This window comes from Chiloscyllium plagiosum, chromosome 4 (genome assembly GCF_004010195.1).
Source record: "Chiloscyllium plagiosum isolate BGI_BamShark_2017 chromosome 4, ASM401019v2, whole genome shotgun sequence".
Lineage (NCBI taxonomy): Eukaryota > Metazoa > Chordata > Chondrichthyes > Orectolobiformes > Hemiscylliidae > Chiloscyllium > Chiloscyllium plagiosum.
The window spans coordinates 58,859,895-58,876,822 of NC_057713.1; the positions used below are offsets into that span (position 1 = coordinate 58,859,895).

Here is a 16,928-nt window from a genome sequence, read left to right on the forward strand (position 1 = left end):
AGGAGATGCGGTGGAGAGCATCGTCGACCACGTCTAGGGGGGAAATTGCGGTCTTTGAAGAAGGAGGCCATCTGGGTTGTATGGTGTTGGGAACTGGTCCTCCTGGGAGCAGATGCGGTGGAGGCAAAGGAATTGGGAATATGGGATGGTGTTTTTACAGGGGGCTGGGTGGGAGGAGGTGTAGTCTAGGTAGCTGTGGGAGTCGGTCAGTTTATGGTGTTTTTACAGGGGGCTGGGTGGGAGGAGGTGTAATCTAGGTAGCTGTGGGAGTCACTTATTTGACATATGAACAGCATCTTCAGACATTCTAAAGGATGAAAGAAGCTGTCATCGAGAAAAGTTGCTCACTTCTTGGTAACAACATATTAATTACATGCAGAAAGCCTCAGACATCAGAGCTCTTTGCACCATGACACTGATGACTGCAGCATTACTTATATTAAAGTCCAAATTAAAGTGCAATGTGCAGCGATTGTGGTGGGCTCTGCCCTAAATAGCTCCATCCACACTTACATCCATCCTCTGAGTGACAGAACAGAATCAGTGCCAATACCATACATCTCTACAAACAATACTGCAATCCAGCTTTTCAAGGGAGTGCAAAGCCAGTCATGGTTGAGTGGTGTACAATAGGAAATTTGCACCTCCACTCTCCACCATATTACTCATAACTCACCTAACAATGGTGAAAGAAGGTGCACAAAGCAATGCATCTCTCTAGTTAAACACTGTCCCACAGGGTCTTCAAGCATTTCAGGGCAATTTAGTAAACTATGCAAACTCTGAAATACTGGAGGACAACTGATGATGGAAGGCACTAAAGACAGTGCTTCACAATTGCTCTCAATCTGCTGTGTATCATGAGGATTGTACTGCATAACACTTGGATTCCAGACACTTCCCAAAGCCTTAAAAATTACCCAACCTCAGCACGGCTACTTGTTTCACAGACTGCGGCTATCTTCTAAATGGTAACAAGCACCTGTGAACTGCAAACACTAGGTTGGGATCAGCTGAAGATACCACACTTACAATCATATGAATAACCAAGCATTCATAATATTCATCAGAAAAGTTTAGGCAGTGAAAAAAAAACAAATTAGGTACTGTAAACATATACTGCAGACTGAGGAGAAACTAATTATATTACTCTCTGTTGGTTATAGACCAAATGAAAAGGAAAACTAAACTCTTGCTTATTCTTCCAGAAAGTAGCTTTCAACAATGTTCTGGCTGACCTCTCAAGCTTGACGGTGCTGAGGTCTATAGTGTTCTCTTGGATGTAGCTCCAGGTCACTGTCTCAAACTGCATCCTGCATTCTCACTTTGTCTGCATCCAGGGCATCTCCTCCACTCCTTGGGGGGGGATCTTCAGTTGCTGGCTTTCCCTCATGAGACTGCAGCAGTCACTAGAGGTTCCTGTTGTTACAGGCTTAATGATGACAGTCAAATCGATATCTTATTCGATGCTATCAGATTTTCAACAAGGTGGCAATGAATCCTTAACAGTGATGGTTCCACCTTAAACGACTGATCAGATTGTCTGCGGGGAATGTCAAAAGTAGAAAAGCCCATCAGCAAACGCATTCCTGATCCTTCACAATCACAATGAAGTGAGAGGTTATGGTCTCATACATTGTAGCATGGAGGTCTTGACTTTGCAAGGAGGTCAATGTCATGCCTTTATAAGGAGCTTGAAGCTGTGTAACCTTATGCAGATGCCATGTTGCAGAACAAAAATGCAAATTCTACATGGAGTTAAACTCAAGCACTTCATCGTGATAGCATCCCTCCAAAAATAAAGCCACCTTATACCATCAGAAACTATGTCACCACATACTTATAGTTAGGTGTGAGATAGTTGCAACTCAGAGTTCTAGTGTCAGATATGTAAAGTAATAAAAGAAATGGCAAAGCCAGATGAAGCTTTTAAGCATATGTCTGCATTGTGCATTGCTTTGCATATCTGACATGACAGGGCTAATTAATGTAAAGCAAGTAGCAGTTTTGATTGCAATGAGCATATAATTTGAAATGGTAATTTTTCATAATCATTCAGAGGATGTGGGCTTTGGGGCATAGGCTTGCATTAATTGCCCATTTCTACATACCCTTGAGAAGGTAATAGTAAGTTGTTTTCTTGAATCACTGCAGTCTATTTGACAAGAGTGCATCCATAATGCTACGAGAGACAGGGTTCCAGGATTTTGACCCAGCAACAGTGAAGAGCAATAATATATTTCCAAGTCAGGATGGTGAGTCGCCTGGAAGGGAACTTGTAGACCAATACAATTACCTTGCAATTCAACCCAGTTTGATGATAGATGGGTATTGTGCTACTCAGTGATTTTATAATTAATACTTCTCTAGCAGGTTCAAACTTATCATTCATTGCATTCTGTCTCCAAACAGAAAAACAGTAACTTACTCTGTCCCTCAGGATAAAGTAGCAGCCATTTTGAACTCTTTATTCTGTAGTGTTGATGTGATGATACCAAAGTCCTTGCAAGGGAGTAGCAGGCCCTGTCTGAGACAAATGATGATTCCCTCCCACCATCCTCATATTCCCTTGTGTTACTGTCCCTGCATTCCGGATAAGCTTTCAGCCTCTCCCACTTTATTCAGGCCTTTTGCTTAACTATTAATATTCCCTATTTAAGCAGAGCTCATGACTTTGTGAATTACCATATCCTCCTTACCCAATCACTATCCTCAGAGAAGTCAAGGTAATTGTGAATTGTCAAATTTCCAACTCCTTGGCATATTCCTGACCTGTCCCTTTACTCTGTTGGTCCCACTGTTCTATCTCGATCTGCCTGCCTTTTACCATGATCATTTCCTCAGCAACTCAGACCAGTGAATCCTGACCTCAGATTTGAGCATGACATTTTCCTTAAAACTGCATGGACTGCTTCTGATCAGCAGGCTGACCATTAAAACCAAAATACCAGGACTGATCATGATCCAACTAACTTGGGAGGACAATCTCAATTAAGCAGGCAGCTTCTAGACAGATGTCTTCAAAGCACCCTGCAGTTCAAGCCCAATCACCAAACCTTAAGAACACAGTGTCCTGGATTCTGGTTGGATCACATGCCTGACTGACAGTGGCAAACCCCCTGGACTAAGACCGAATGAGCCTCTTGCTTGACTGTGGCCATACTCTCTGACTAACCATAGCCCTCCTTCTCTCCACTAAGGACTGGCCGCTTTGACTTACAGACATTGCATATACACCAAGGAAATTGTTATGCATTTGCTGCAGTTACTGGCACATGCAATAGGTGGAACCTTAAAATAGCTGCTGCCATGCAGCAACATGTCATACTGCTCATTGCCCTGAAAAATAAAAAGTCTCCTGCACTAAATGATGAAAGCTAAAATGTTGGCAGCCTGTACAATAGCTGGAGAGCCTATGCAACAAAAAGCAACCCAAGCCAGGGGAGCTGGAACCCTTGAATTCAGTGCAGTGATAAGCAATAATAAAGCAAGCTAAAAGACTTAGATGCATGAGATGTGTACACTTCCATGCATGTAAAGCAACCTGGCAGGAGCATGTACTGCATAAGTGTCCAAGAACTCAAAAGTAATGTCCTGTAGAGCTAAAGTGGGGTAAAAGTTGTTCTGAAAGCTATGTGGTGAAACTGGCAGTTTGACAATGCCGATTTGCGTGAAGGAAGGTGGCAGATGTCAATGTCCATAGTGTATGCAGTGAAACGTGATGAGTCGAGCTCGAAGAAGGTCTGGAAAAGTAAGCAATGAATTGTGTCATCAAGTAACTTCTCTTGACATTTATGTTGGGAATTGGTGCCATCTAGTTTCCTGAGGAAGAAGGGAATTGTTTGCTGGAAGGTCAGAGCAGACTCAATGGACCAAATGGTCTCTTTTTGCACTGTCAGGCTTCTATACAATTAAAAGATACTGTGCTCTGAGGTAATGGAGGAATTAATCAGAAGGACCTCATTACTACATTTTGACTTACTTATTTGATGTTACTCTGTTTAGCTCCAAATACCTCAATTAGACATACTGCTGATTAATTCTTGGGTGTGATAGAAATCATCTACTTGGTGGGCACGGTAACAGCATAATGGATATGGAATCAGATTAACGTAAAAATCACAGTGCCGCAAAGGAGGTGAATTTAAACTGTGACTGCTTTTCCCACTAAAACCCAAGGCAGCAGGGTATCATTTAATTTTCTTCTTTCCCTTTTCACTCCCATCCCTTACCAAGATAGCCAAAGGGTGCTCCCTGAACCCAGGTTTTTGAACTTTAATTTTTGAAATAAATCTACAGCATAATCCATTAAAATGACATCAGATAAGATTGATTAACACATGATAAACCATATAGGTACGTGAAGAAAAAACGATTAGTGAAGACAAATGCAGGTCCCTTACAGCCGGAAATAGGAGAATTTGTAATGGGAAACAAAGAGATGGGTGACCAACTAAGTACATACTTTGGTTCTGTGTTCACAAAGGAGGACACAAATGAAATGCTAGAAAATATAGGGTTTAGAGAGGGGGAGGAACTGAATGAAATCAGTATTATGATGGAAAGTGTGTTGTGGAAATTGATGGGATTGAATGCAGCTAAATCCCCAGTATCTGATAACATACACCCCAGAGTGTTGAAGGAAGTTGCCCTAGAAATAGTGGATGCATTGGTGATCCTCTTCCAAGATTGTATACACCCTAGAACAGTTCCTCTATTGGAGTATAGCTAATGTAACACCTCTATTTATGAATGGAGGCAGAGAGAAAACCAGGAATATTAGACCAATCAGACTTCAGCAGTGGAGAAGATGCTGGACAATTATAGAAGATTTAATAGCTGAGCATTTTGAATATGGTGGCAGGATCGTACCGGGACAACAGGAATTTATGAAAGGAAAATTGCGCTTGACAAACCTGAAATTCTTCGAGGACGTAATTCAAAATTGATAAGGCAGAATGAGTGAATGTCAGTTATTTAATTTTTTTAGAAAGCTGGTGTCAAAGTCCGAGATAAGAGATTAGTGTGCAAGATTAAAGCATGTGGGATTGGGGAGAGTGCATTGAAATGGATAAAAAGTACTTGTTGGCAGCCAGGAAACAAAGACTAAGAATAAATGTTTTTTTTTTGACTGGTGAGGTACCACAGTGACAACAGTTATTCACAACATATATTAATGACTGGGATAACGGAAAGATGAGGGAACCAAATGTACATCTCAACATCTGCAGATGGCACAAACTGGCTGGAGGATGAGCTGTGAGTAGGATGCAGAAATGTTTCAGTCTGATTTGGACATACTGAATGGATGGGCAAACACATGTCAGATGCAAAATAAAGTGGATAAATGAGGTTATCTACTTTGGGAGCAAAAAACAGTAAGGCAGTTCATTACATAAATAACCATAAACTAAGAGAGGGAAATGTACAATGAGACTTGGGTGTCCTAGTTCACCAGTCACTAAAGGTATGCATGCAGGTACAGCGGACAGCTGCAGGTGCAGGTGCAGATATGTTGGCCTTCATAGCAAGAGGATTTCGATACAGGAGCAAAACAATGCAAGCGCAGTTCCCAATGACTGGAGAATCCAGAACCAGGATCACAGTCTAAGAATGTGGAACAAACCATTTAGCACTGAAATTAGGAGAATTTATTTTTATCTGGAGAGTGATAAGTCTGTAGAATTCTCTACTACAGAAAGCAGTCAAGACCAAAACATTGTATGATTTCAAGGAGTTGGATATAGTTCTTGGAGCTAAAAGTTCAAATGATATGGGGAAAAAGCAGGAACAGGCAATTGAGTAGGATGATTAGCCATGACCACAATGAATGGTGGCGCAGGGTCAAAGGAGTGAATGGCCAGCTGCTGCTCCTATTTTTACATTTCTGTGTTTCATGTAGATCACAAGCAAATTGCATCACTTTTTCATCCACGCACACAAGTACAGAGGAACCTTGATTATCCAAAGGACACGGGCAGGGCATATTTCGCTTGGTTAATCGGATACTTGAATGTTGGATAGCAGTTAGCCAAACATCGGGACCTTGCGATCTTGCTTGGATAATCAGAAATGAGATTAATCGAATGTCGGATAATCAAGGTCCTCTGTATGATGATGCTGTCACTTTAAGAGCTTATTTTGCCCATTTTTTGAAGAGAAGTTCTAATGCAGAGGTTTCGAGTATCTTTGAGATAGCAAATAATTTGAAAGGCTTTGGATTAGTTGGAATAATGGAAGCAGCCTAAGTGGGGCCAGCTCTCATAGACCAGGCTTTCCCATTCTTCAGGTTTCTTCAGTAACAGCAAAAGCTTTTGAGGTCTCAAAAGAGGTGGAAGAATCAGTGAATGTCTACTAGCTGCTCCTTTCTCCAAATTTTCTTAATGCTTTTTCCTCCTGGATTGGAGAACTGAATGTGAGAATCTGTGTCTGAATTTGCTTTTTTGCCAAGAGGTGTGCTTATAGAATGTTACTACATTGGAAAAGTTAATTAATAAGAGGTACTGTGTCCATTTTCAGTTAAGCTTTCCAATAGTTAAGGGATTCTAAATTCCTCTTTCTTTTGTTTATACAGTGTTTAAATAAATTGTGTTTTGCTTAGCATTGAGTAGTCTGACCAGTTCCATCACATCTAGAACATGGCACTTCACATCTACCTTTAAAATAAGAAAAAGCTAGGACCTAGGCTACCTTCTTAAAATATATTTAGGGGATCTTGTCTGGTCCATAACACAAGATTAAAGTTAAAGACAAGAGAGGAGAGTGGTTGTAAATTAGAAGTTTTTCTAAATCCAAAGGCATTAGAAATGTCAGCTCATGTGAATTACAATCTCTTGAAGGTCAGTGTCCAATAATAGCTTCCTCAATGTGCTGTACCCATTCCTTTTCCTTCTTGCAGTAAAAATGTGGGCTTCTTCCCAGTCAGCAACTTGGAAACAGAGGAAAGTCCAAACAGGCTGCAAACTCAGCGCAGTGTCTATTGGACGTCAAATTGCCAATGGTTTGAGAATCCTAGAACTGTAACTTAAGCAATTCAACTAGTTCCAAATTATGTGACAGAAACAGGCATTTCAGTGACTGATGACCCACTTTGGTGGGCTAATTGGAAGGCTGTTAAGCTAATAGTGTACCTCCATTAGAATTTCAATGCAAGGTGACTTGGTAACTGTAAAAGATATTAGCACTCATTTTAGCATAATGTGTCTTGATGTTTTCCTTTGTCCAGAGCTGACTGGAAGCAGATGGCTCATTTCCAAGTCCTTTGTGTCAGCTTCAGCTGGAATATCTATGCAATTCAGGAGAGTCAGAAGCTTCAGGAAACACGATAGAGTGATCATCCTCAGCCATTTTAATGAGTCCAGCAAGATTGCAGATTTTTAAAAGAAAGTGTTTAGACCAAAAAATATAAAACAGACTGCAGTTTTCTTTGAGATAATTCTTTATTCTCTCTAACCATTATAACAGCATTTTTCAGAGAACATTTTTATGTCCTCTAAAGTCCCAGCCAATATTTAATCATAAATTGTAGGAAATCCTAGCTATTTGTCTCACTAAGAGCTTTGTTGCCTGCAAATTAGCTGTCTCGTTTTCATTCAAAACAATAATGAATGTAACTCATTAGTTGCACATTGCTTTGGGATGTTCGGAGGTGAAAACAATGACTGCAGATGCTGGAAACCAGATTCTGGATCAGTGGTGCTGGAAGAGCACAGCAATTCAGGCAGCATCCGACGAGCAGCAAAATCGACGTTTCGGACAAAAGCCCTTCATCGGGAATAAAGGCAGAGATGTTCTGAGACCAGGCAAAGTTCTACAGAAGTATATGTTGTTTTTGTTCATTAAAATGGGATAGACTGAGAATGTTACCAGGTTCTAGGAAATGAAACAAAAATAGAAATTGCTGAAGAAACTCAACACGTCTGGCAGCATCTGTAGAAAGAAAGCATGTTCTGAAGATAGCACTGGAATCAAAATATTAACTCTGCTTTCTCACCACAGATGCTGCCAGGTATGCTGTGTTTTTCTTATAATTTCAGTTTTAGTTTAGATTTTCAACAGCCACAGTTCTTTGTTTTATTCTTGAAAACTCAAGTTATTTTCCTAAAAAGATGGAATTCATTAAACTTTTACTTTAAATTTTAATTTATTCTAACCTAAATAATTGCATAATCATATGATGGAATATTTTTAGCTTCCTACAGAGTTAATAATTTTTGAATCAATTAAGTAGTAAGTAGCTGCCACAGCCCCAGTGAACCATATGGCTACTGTCTCTTTACAGAGAGACCACTGGTAGTAGTTTAACCTGATGGTCTCTACCCCTCAAGCAAGGGAAGAGGTTGAGAAGGAATATCCTTCATAGTAGCCTCAGCTGGTGCGATAATAGAATCCATATTGTTGCCATTACACTGCATCACAAACTTGCGAACTATACTAACCAATTTTCCAAACAAAACAGATAGGTTTTTTTTTCATTTTATTTAAAAAACTAATTTTCATACCTTTCTGTACAGCTTCAGGAAATTCATGCAGCCACCAGAGTGAAAGTTGATCAATCTTATTCCCAAGCATTGTTACCCGTTCTCTTTCTGCTTTTAAAGCATGATTTGCCTTTTCGCATTCAGTTTTAAGTTCCTCCATCAAGCCAATGATCTCAGAGAGCACAGCCCTTACTTCTTTTTGCAAATCCGTGGTTTGTTCATCTACCATATAAAAGCAGACAGCATCAATTGCAAGGAATCAGTTTTGAGAAAATAAATAACTAAAGTGGTAAAATACATAAAAAAACAATTGACTCACATAAACAAACAATTAATTAAAATTAACTTTACAATTCAGATTTCCATCTACCAAATACCAACTACTCTTATCTCATTCTCTATACCCCAAAGGTTTGTAAAGTGACTAAGTAACCAAAATCTTTTTTTTTTAAATCACACAACACCAAGTTATAATCCAACAGGTTTAATTGGAAGCACTAGCTTTCGGAGTGCTGCTCCTTCATCAAGTGGTTGTAGGAGCACAATTCAGATTTCCATCTACCAAATACTAACTACTCTTATCTCATTCTCTATACCCCAAAGGTTTGTAAAGTGACTAAGTAACACCAAGTTATAATCCAACAGGTTTAATTGGAAGCACTAGCTTTCGGAGTGCTGCTCCTTCATCAAGTGGTTGTAGGAGCAGCGCTCCGAAAGCTAGTGCTTCCAATTAAACCTGTTGGACTATGACCTAGAGCTGTGTGATTTTTAATTTTGTACACTCCAGTCCAACACTGGCATCTCCAAATCTTTTTTTTAAACTTCATTTGTGAGATCTTGGCTGGGCCAGCATTTATTAGGCATCCCTCAATGCTCTGAGAATATGGTAGTGAGCTGCCTTCTTGAATACCTGCATTAAATTTGGTCTGGAGACACTAACATTGCTGTTAGGAAAGAAGTTCCAGGATTTTGACACTGTCAGTGAAGAAACAGCGCTATAGCTCCAAGTTAGCACAGTGACTGGTTCGGAGAGGAACTTATAGGTAGTGGTGTTTACATGTGAATGCTTTTCTTTTCCTTTTAGGTAGCAATGGTCACGTCTGGAAAGTATTGTCAAAGGATCCTTGGTGATCTTCTGCAATGTATCTTGAAAATTCTGAAGCATCAATGCCTCAGGTATCTGCATGGCAGTACTGATTAATACTCTAGTACCATCTTCAATCACAGAAATTATACTCTGAATTCCAGCCAAGTTTATGATGTTGGCCAGAACTTAAATCAGAATTTGTAAATCTCTCAATGGTAAATCTTTCCAACATCAATCCTTTTGATTCCAACAGTTCATCAGTTATTCTGGATGTAGGTTTACTCGCTGAGCTGGAAGGTTCATTTTCAGACGTTTCGTCACCATAGTAGGTAAGCCTCCAAATGAAGCACTGTAGTGTAGCTCGCTTTCTATTTATATGTTTGCGATTCTTGGGTTGGTGATGTCGTTTCCTGTGGTGACATAATTTCCTATGGTGATACCATTTCCTGTTCTTTTTCTCAGGGAGTGATAGATGAGATCCAAGTCAATGTGTTTGTTGATAGAGTTCCGGTTAGAATGTCATACTTCTAGGAATTCTCATGTGTGTCTCTGATTGGCTTGTCCTGGGATGGATGTTTGTTCCAGTCGAAGTGGTGTCCTTCCTCATCCGTATGTAAGAATACTAGTGAGAGTGGGTCATGTCGTTTTGTGGCTAGTCGATGTTCATGTATCCTAGTGGCTAGTTTTCTGCCTGTTTGTCCATCAGTTCATCATTAATGGCTATACAATGGGCATTTCATAATTAGTGATGTGACTTATCTTTTCCATTTTAAGTCTTGCTCAAATAAACAATAAACAAAAGTAAAAAATTATGGAGAAGTAAAGTGGATTTGAAGAGAAGATGAGCTCAGCAATGACTATATTAAATGGCAGAGCAGGCTTGAGGGGCTGAATTGATTACTTCTGCTTTAGTTCTTACGTATTTAAATGACACCTAAACATAATCACATATCCTGGCTCTTAATCTACAATGTAGCAAATTTAAAAGTGTTTAACATATCTTTAAATCGCTCAGATGCAGAAGCATGTAGAGGCTTTACCTTTGTGTTATTTCTAGCCAGTATTCTCTCTTTCTCAAATTTCTCCTGTTTTGATGGTCTTAAATCATCCTTTGCTGGTTTCTGAAACTTCACTAAACTTCTATCGTACAAATAATCTTTACAGAATTGCGCACTTTTACTGTCACTCTCAACTTCTTTCATTAGCAATGAGAGTACACCTTTCTGCACCTTTCCTCCTGAATGAAACTATAATTTTGTTATGAATTAGCTCCTTAATTTTCTACCACTATTGCTTTACCGTCTTCTGTTTTAAACTATTTTCCCAAATCTACTTTCGTCAACAGTCTTCATATCGTTAAAAATGGTTTAAGACACTAGTTACAGCCCGAATGTGAAATTTTAATGTTACAAACATTCTTGCCGACAGGATCCTTTATGCTGAGGTATTTGATAAATTGTCTGCTTATATACTACCAGTTCCAAAATATCTGTTCCAAAATGTACTGTTCGAAGAAATTATCCCAAATGTATTATGAACTCATTCTCCAGTTACCATTCCCAATTTGATTTGTTCAATTCATTTGAATATTAAAGTCCTACATGATTATTGCACTACTTTTCTTGCAAGCTTCCATAATTGCTTGATATCTACTCTTTCTACTATTAGTGGTGCTATGCAATACCAAATCATTTATTTCCATTGTTTTATTTTATATTCAAAGCGATTTTATACATATGTAGATCACACAGTTACTGCCTTTGCTGTTTGAATTCATGTATTGTTGGACATCGGAATGCATCTGGGAAAATTATCAAACAATGAAATTCATAACTGATCTTGGAGGAAGTGTTGGGCGAAGTTCACAGCACAGAATCAGATTAAGTTAATCGTTGTTTTAAGTGTCGCCTACAGAGAATCTGCAGTAGTGAGTAGAGTAGATTCTTTCTTGATTATATATTTTTGGACATATGTCTCTTGATTAAACTTCAAATATAAGACATAACTATTAATTTAACCTGGGGCGTTTGTAGAGGAATAAAATGGTGTTATTTTCTGGGTCTGTAGATTGTGAAGGAGCAAAAACAGCCTTTGCAGTGATATGTACTTCTTGTCAGATGTGGGAGTTTAAAGCGAGTTTAAGGGTTACTGCGGATTATATCTGCCATAAATGCTGCTGGCTGCGAATCTTATCAGATCAAATGGATTGGTTGGAGAGACAGTGAGAAGCAATGGGGGGGGGGGGGGGGGAGGTCTCAGATACAGTCACACAGATGGGTTAACTCCAGAAAAAGTATGAGTGTGGTAGGCAGCTAGTGCAGGAGTCTTCTATGGATATACCCATTTCAAACAGGTATGCTATTTTGGAAAATTTGGGGGTGATGAATTCTCAGGGGAACGTAGCACGAACAGCCAAGTTTCTGGTATGGAGGCGAGCTCTAATGCAACTGGGGGTACGTCAGCTTCCAGGAGATCAATTGTGTTAAGGGATTCTCTAGTTCAAGGTACAGACAGACATTTCTGTGGCCAGCAGTGAAAAAGCAGAATGGTGTGTTGCTTCCCAGATGCCAGGATCAAGGATGTCTTAGAAAGGGTGCAGGACGTTCTCACGGGGGAGAGGGGCCAGCAAGAGGTCATTGTCCACATTGGAACCAACGACATAGGAAGGGAAAAGGTTGAGATGCTGAAAGGAGATTACAGACAGTTAGGCATGAATTTTAAAAAGGAGCTCCTCAAGAGTAGCAATATCTGGATTACTCCCTGTGCCACGAGCTAGTGAGGGCAGGAATAGGAGGATACAGCAGATGAACGCATGGCTGAGGAGCTGGTATACGGGGGAAGGATTCACATTTTTGAATCATTGGAATGTCTTTTGGGGTAGAAGTGAACTGTACAAGAAGGACGGATTGCACCTAAACTGGAAAGGGACTAATATACTGGCAGGGAAATTGGCAAGAGCTGCTCGGGAGAATTTAAACTAGTAAGGTTGGTGGTGGGCGGGGTGGTGGTCAAACAGTCAGGGCAGGCAGGGACAAGGTAGGAATAATAAATTAAACTGCATTTATTTCAATGCAAGGGGCCTAACGGGGAAGGCAGATGAACTTAGGGCATGGTTAGGAACATGGGACTGGGAGATCATAGCAATTACAGAAATATGGCTCAGGGATGGGCAGGACTGACAGCTTAATGTTCCAGGATACAAATGCTACAGGAAGGGTAGAAAGGGAGGCGAGAGGTGGTGGGGTGGCATTTTTGATAAGGGATAGCATGACAGCTGTGCTGAGGGAGAATATGCCTGGAAATACATCCAGGGAAGTTATATGGGTGGAACTGAGAAATAGGAAAGGGATGATAACCTTATTGGGATTGTATTATAAACCCCCTAATAATCAAGAGGGAAATTGAGAAACAAACTTGTAAGGAGATCTCAGCTATCTGTAAGAATAATAGGGTGATAGACTGGGACTGCCAAAGTGTTAAGGGTTTAGATGGAGAGGAATTTGTTAAGTGTGTACAAAACAATTTACTAGAGAAGGTGCAAAACTTGACCTACTCTTGGGAAATAAGGCAGGGCAGGTGACTGAGGTGTCAGTGGGGGGGGCACTTTGGGGCCAGCGACCATAATTCTATTCGTTTTAAAATGGTGATAGAAAAGGATAGACCAGATCTAAAAGTTGAAGTTCTAAATTGGAGAAAGGCCAATTTTGACGGTATTAGGCAAGAACTTTCGAAAGTTGATTGGGGGCAGATGTTCGCAGGTAAAGGGATGGCTGGAAAATGGAAAACCTTCAGAAATGAGATAATGAGAATCCAGAGAAAGTATATTCCTCAAAGTTTGTGCCAAGATTCCCTGGCTGTTCTCTGTCTGGCTTGCCCTATGATAGTAGTGTTGTCCCAGTCGAATTCATGTTGCTTGTTGTCTGCGTGTGTGGCTACTAAGGATAGCTGGTCGTGTCGTTTCGTGGCTAGTTGATGTTCATGTATGCGGATTGTTAGCTGTCTTCCTGTTTGTCCTATATAGTGTTTAGTGCAGTCCTTGCATGGTATTTTGTACACTACATTAGTGTATGACATGATGATCTATGACATCAGCATGGGATCCAACTTGCCCAGTAAAAACCATCAGTTGGGACCATAACACAGCTTTGATTCTGTGCTTAAGTCTCAGGAGCACACCTTAGATTAGATCACCTACAGTGTGGAAACAGGCCCTTCGGGAAGTAGGAGTATACTTAAGAGGGAAATCAGGAGGGCAAAAGGGGACATGAGATAGCCTTGGCAAATAGAATTAAGGAGAATCCAAAGGGCTTTTACAAATACATTAAGGTCAAAAGGGTAACTAGGGAGAGAATAGGGACCCTCAAAGATCAGCAAGGTGGCCTTTGTGTGGAGCCACAGAAAATGGGGGAGATACTAAGGAATATTTTGCATTAGTATTTACTGTGGAAAAGGAGATGGAAGATATAGACTGTAGGGAAATAGATGGTGACATCTTGCAAACTGTCCAGATTGCAGAGGAGGAGGTGCTGCGTGTCTTGAAATGCATAAAAGTGGATAAATCCCCAGAACCTGATCAGGTGTACCCTAGAACTCCATGGGAAGCTAGAGAAGTGATTGCTGGGTCTCTTGCTGAGATAATTGTATCATCGATAGTCACAGGTGAGGTGCTGGAAGACTGGAGATTGGCTAATGTGGTGGTAAGGACAAGCCAGGGAACTACAGACCAGTGAGCCCGACGTTGGTGGTGGGCAAGTTGTTGGAGGGAATCCTGAGGGACAGTATGTACATGTATTTGGAAAGGCAAGGACTGATTAGGGATAGTAAACATGGTTTTGAGCGTGGGAAATTATGTCTCACAAACTTGATTGAGTTTTTTGAGGAAGTAACAAAGGATTGATGAGGGTAGAGCGGTAGATGTGATCTATATGGACCAGTAAGACATTCGACAAGGTTCCCCATGGGAGACTGATTAGCAAGGTTAGATCTCACGGAATACAGGGAGAACTAGCCATTTGAATACAGAACTGGCTCAAAGGTAGAAGACAGAGGGTGATGGTGGAGGGTTGTTTTTCAGACTGGAGGCCTGTGACCAGCCGAGTGCCACAAGGATCGGTGCTGGGTCCTCTACTTTTTGTCATTGATATAAATGATTTGGATGTGAGCATAAGAGGTACAGTTAATAAGTTTGCAGATCACTCCAAAATTGGAGGTGTTGTGGACAGCGAAGCGGGTTACCTCAGATTACAACAGGATTTTGACCAGATGGGCCAATGGAGTTTAATTCAGATAAATGCGAGGTGCTACATTCTGAGAAAACAAATCTTAGCAGGGCTTATAAACTCAATGGTAAGGTCAGAGGGAGTGTTGCTGAACAAAGAGACCTTGGAGTGCAGGTTCATAGCTCCTTGAAAGTGGAGTCACAGGTAAATAGGATAGTGAAGAAGGTATTTGGTATGCTTTCTTTTATTGGTCAGAGTATTTAGTGTAGGAGTTGGGAGGTCATGTTGTGGCTATACAGGACATTGGTTAGGCCACGATTGGAATATTGCGTGCAATTCTGGTCTCCTTCCTATTGGAAAGATGTTGTGAAACTTGAAAGCATTCAGAAATGATTTACAAGGATGTTGCCAGGGTTGGAGGATTTGAGCTATAGGGAGAGGCTGAACAGTCTGGTGCTGTTTTCCCTGGAGCATCGGAGGCTGAGGGGTGACCTTTATAGAGGTTTACAAAATTATGAGGGGCATGGATAGGGTAAATAGGCAAAGCCTTTTCCCTGGGGTCGGAGAGTCCAGAACTAGAGGGCATAGGTTTAGGGTGAACAGGGAAAGATATAAAAGAGACCTACGGGACAACTATTTCATGCAGAAGGTGGTACGGGTATGGAATTAGCTGCCAGAGGAAGTGTTGGAGGCTGGTACAATTGCAGCATTTAAGAGGCATTTGGATGGGTTTATGAATAGGAAGGGTTTGGAGGGATATGGACCAGGTGCTGGCAGGTGGGACTAGATTGGGTTAGACCGAAGGGTCTGTTTCCATGCTGGACATCTCTATGACTCTATGATCTCATCCATTATTAATAGATCCACTTCACTCCTTTTCCTTTTTACTGATTGCTATTTAAGTGATTGCTATATAAAGAACTTACCTCGACGCCAACGGTCTTTTCGCAGCAGAGAGCGGCGGGAGCTGAGCAGAAGTTCAGGCGGAGCGCAAAGCCGGTCGGGAAGGTCAGTGATTGCTATTAGAGGGGGTGTGTTCTAAACCCCAGGTCCTACAAAGTAGGGTCTCCCTCCCTCCCTCCTCCTCCTCTAACCTAAATTAAGAGTCCACAGACTTGCCACAAAAAGAGGGTCTAAGGAAGTTCGGATCGAAGAGTGAGGCTTCAGCTCAGGAGTCTTTGACAAGGGGGTTGAGTGAAGTGATTACGCCACAGTTGAAGAGGGTGAAGACATGACTGCCCAGCTGTTTCAGTGCCTTACGTGCTTGATGTGGGAGGTCAACTACTCTGGTTGTCTGGCTCGTATATGTGTGGACAATGTGTGCACATTCAGCTATTGACTGAGCATATCGCAGCGCTGATAAAAGAACTCGAGGACCTTAGGCTCACCCGAGAGAACGAGATCTTTCTGGACAAGACCTTCAGCGAGGTTATTACACCAATCATGCCAGAAGAGAGCAGAAGAGAGCAGACGATGAGAAAGGCAGAGAGGAGACAGGTGCAAGAGACCCCGGAAGTACCTGTCAGGAACACGTTGAAGCTTTTGGAAACAGTAGAGACTGATGACACTGCCAGTTCGCAAGGCGGCCAGGTCTGTCAATCAAAAGTTGGCGCAGAGGCCGAGCGGAAGAGTCGGACATCGCACAGAGCCGTGGTAATAGGGGACTCCATCGTGAGAGGAACTGACCGGGGTTTTTGTGGCAGCAGACGGGATTTAAGGATGGTGTGTTGCCTTCCTGGTGCCAGGGTGAAAGAGATCGTGGACAGAATGCAGGAAATCCTCAAGTCGAGGGTGAAGAACCAGAGGTGGTGGTACATATCGGCACAAATGATGTCGGGAAGAAGAGAAGGAACATAATACAGCGGGACTTCGGAGAACTAGGAAGAAGGCTGAAAAGCGGGACATCCAAGGTGGTTATCTCCAGTTTGCTTCCAGTTCCTCGGGCAGGTGTGGCCAGAAACAGGAAGATAATGGAATTGAACGTGTAGTTGGGGAACTGGTGTAGGAAGCAAGGATTTAAGTTCTTGGATCACTGGGGTATATTTTGTGGTAAGCATAAATTCTACAAGAGAGACGGTTTGCACCTTAATAGGTTAGGGATCAGCATTCTGGCAGGCAGGTTTTCTACTGCAACACAGCTAC

At 41.3% G+C, this 16,928-nt stretch overlaps 1 protein-coding gene across 4 annotated transcripts in view; it reads right to left on the bottom strand.

Annotated features, from left to right (window-relative positions):
* LOC122549069 (coiled-coil domain-containing protein 178) overlaps positions 1-16,928 on the bottom strand; it is a 388,456-nt gene that overhangs the window by 344,010 nt on the left and 27,518 nt on the right. For all 4 annotated transcript variants that reach the window (XM_043688277.1, XM_043688275.1, XM_043688278.1 and 1 more), the window contains one exon: positions 8,502-8,702. In XM_043688277.1, coding sequence (XP_043544212.1) covers positions 8,502-8,702 — 201 coding nt within the window. The remainder of the gene's footprint in view (positions 1-8,501; positions 8,703-16,928) is intronic.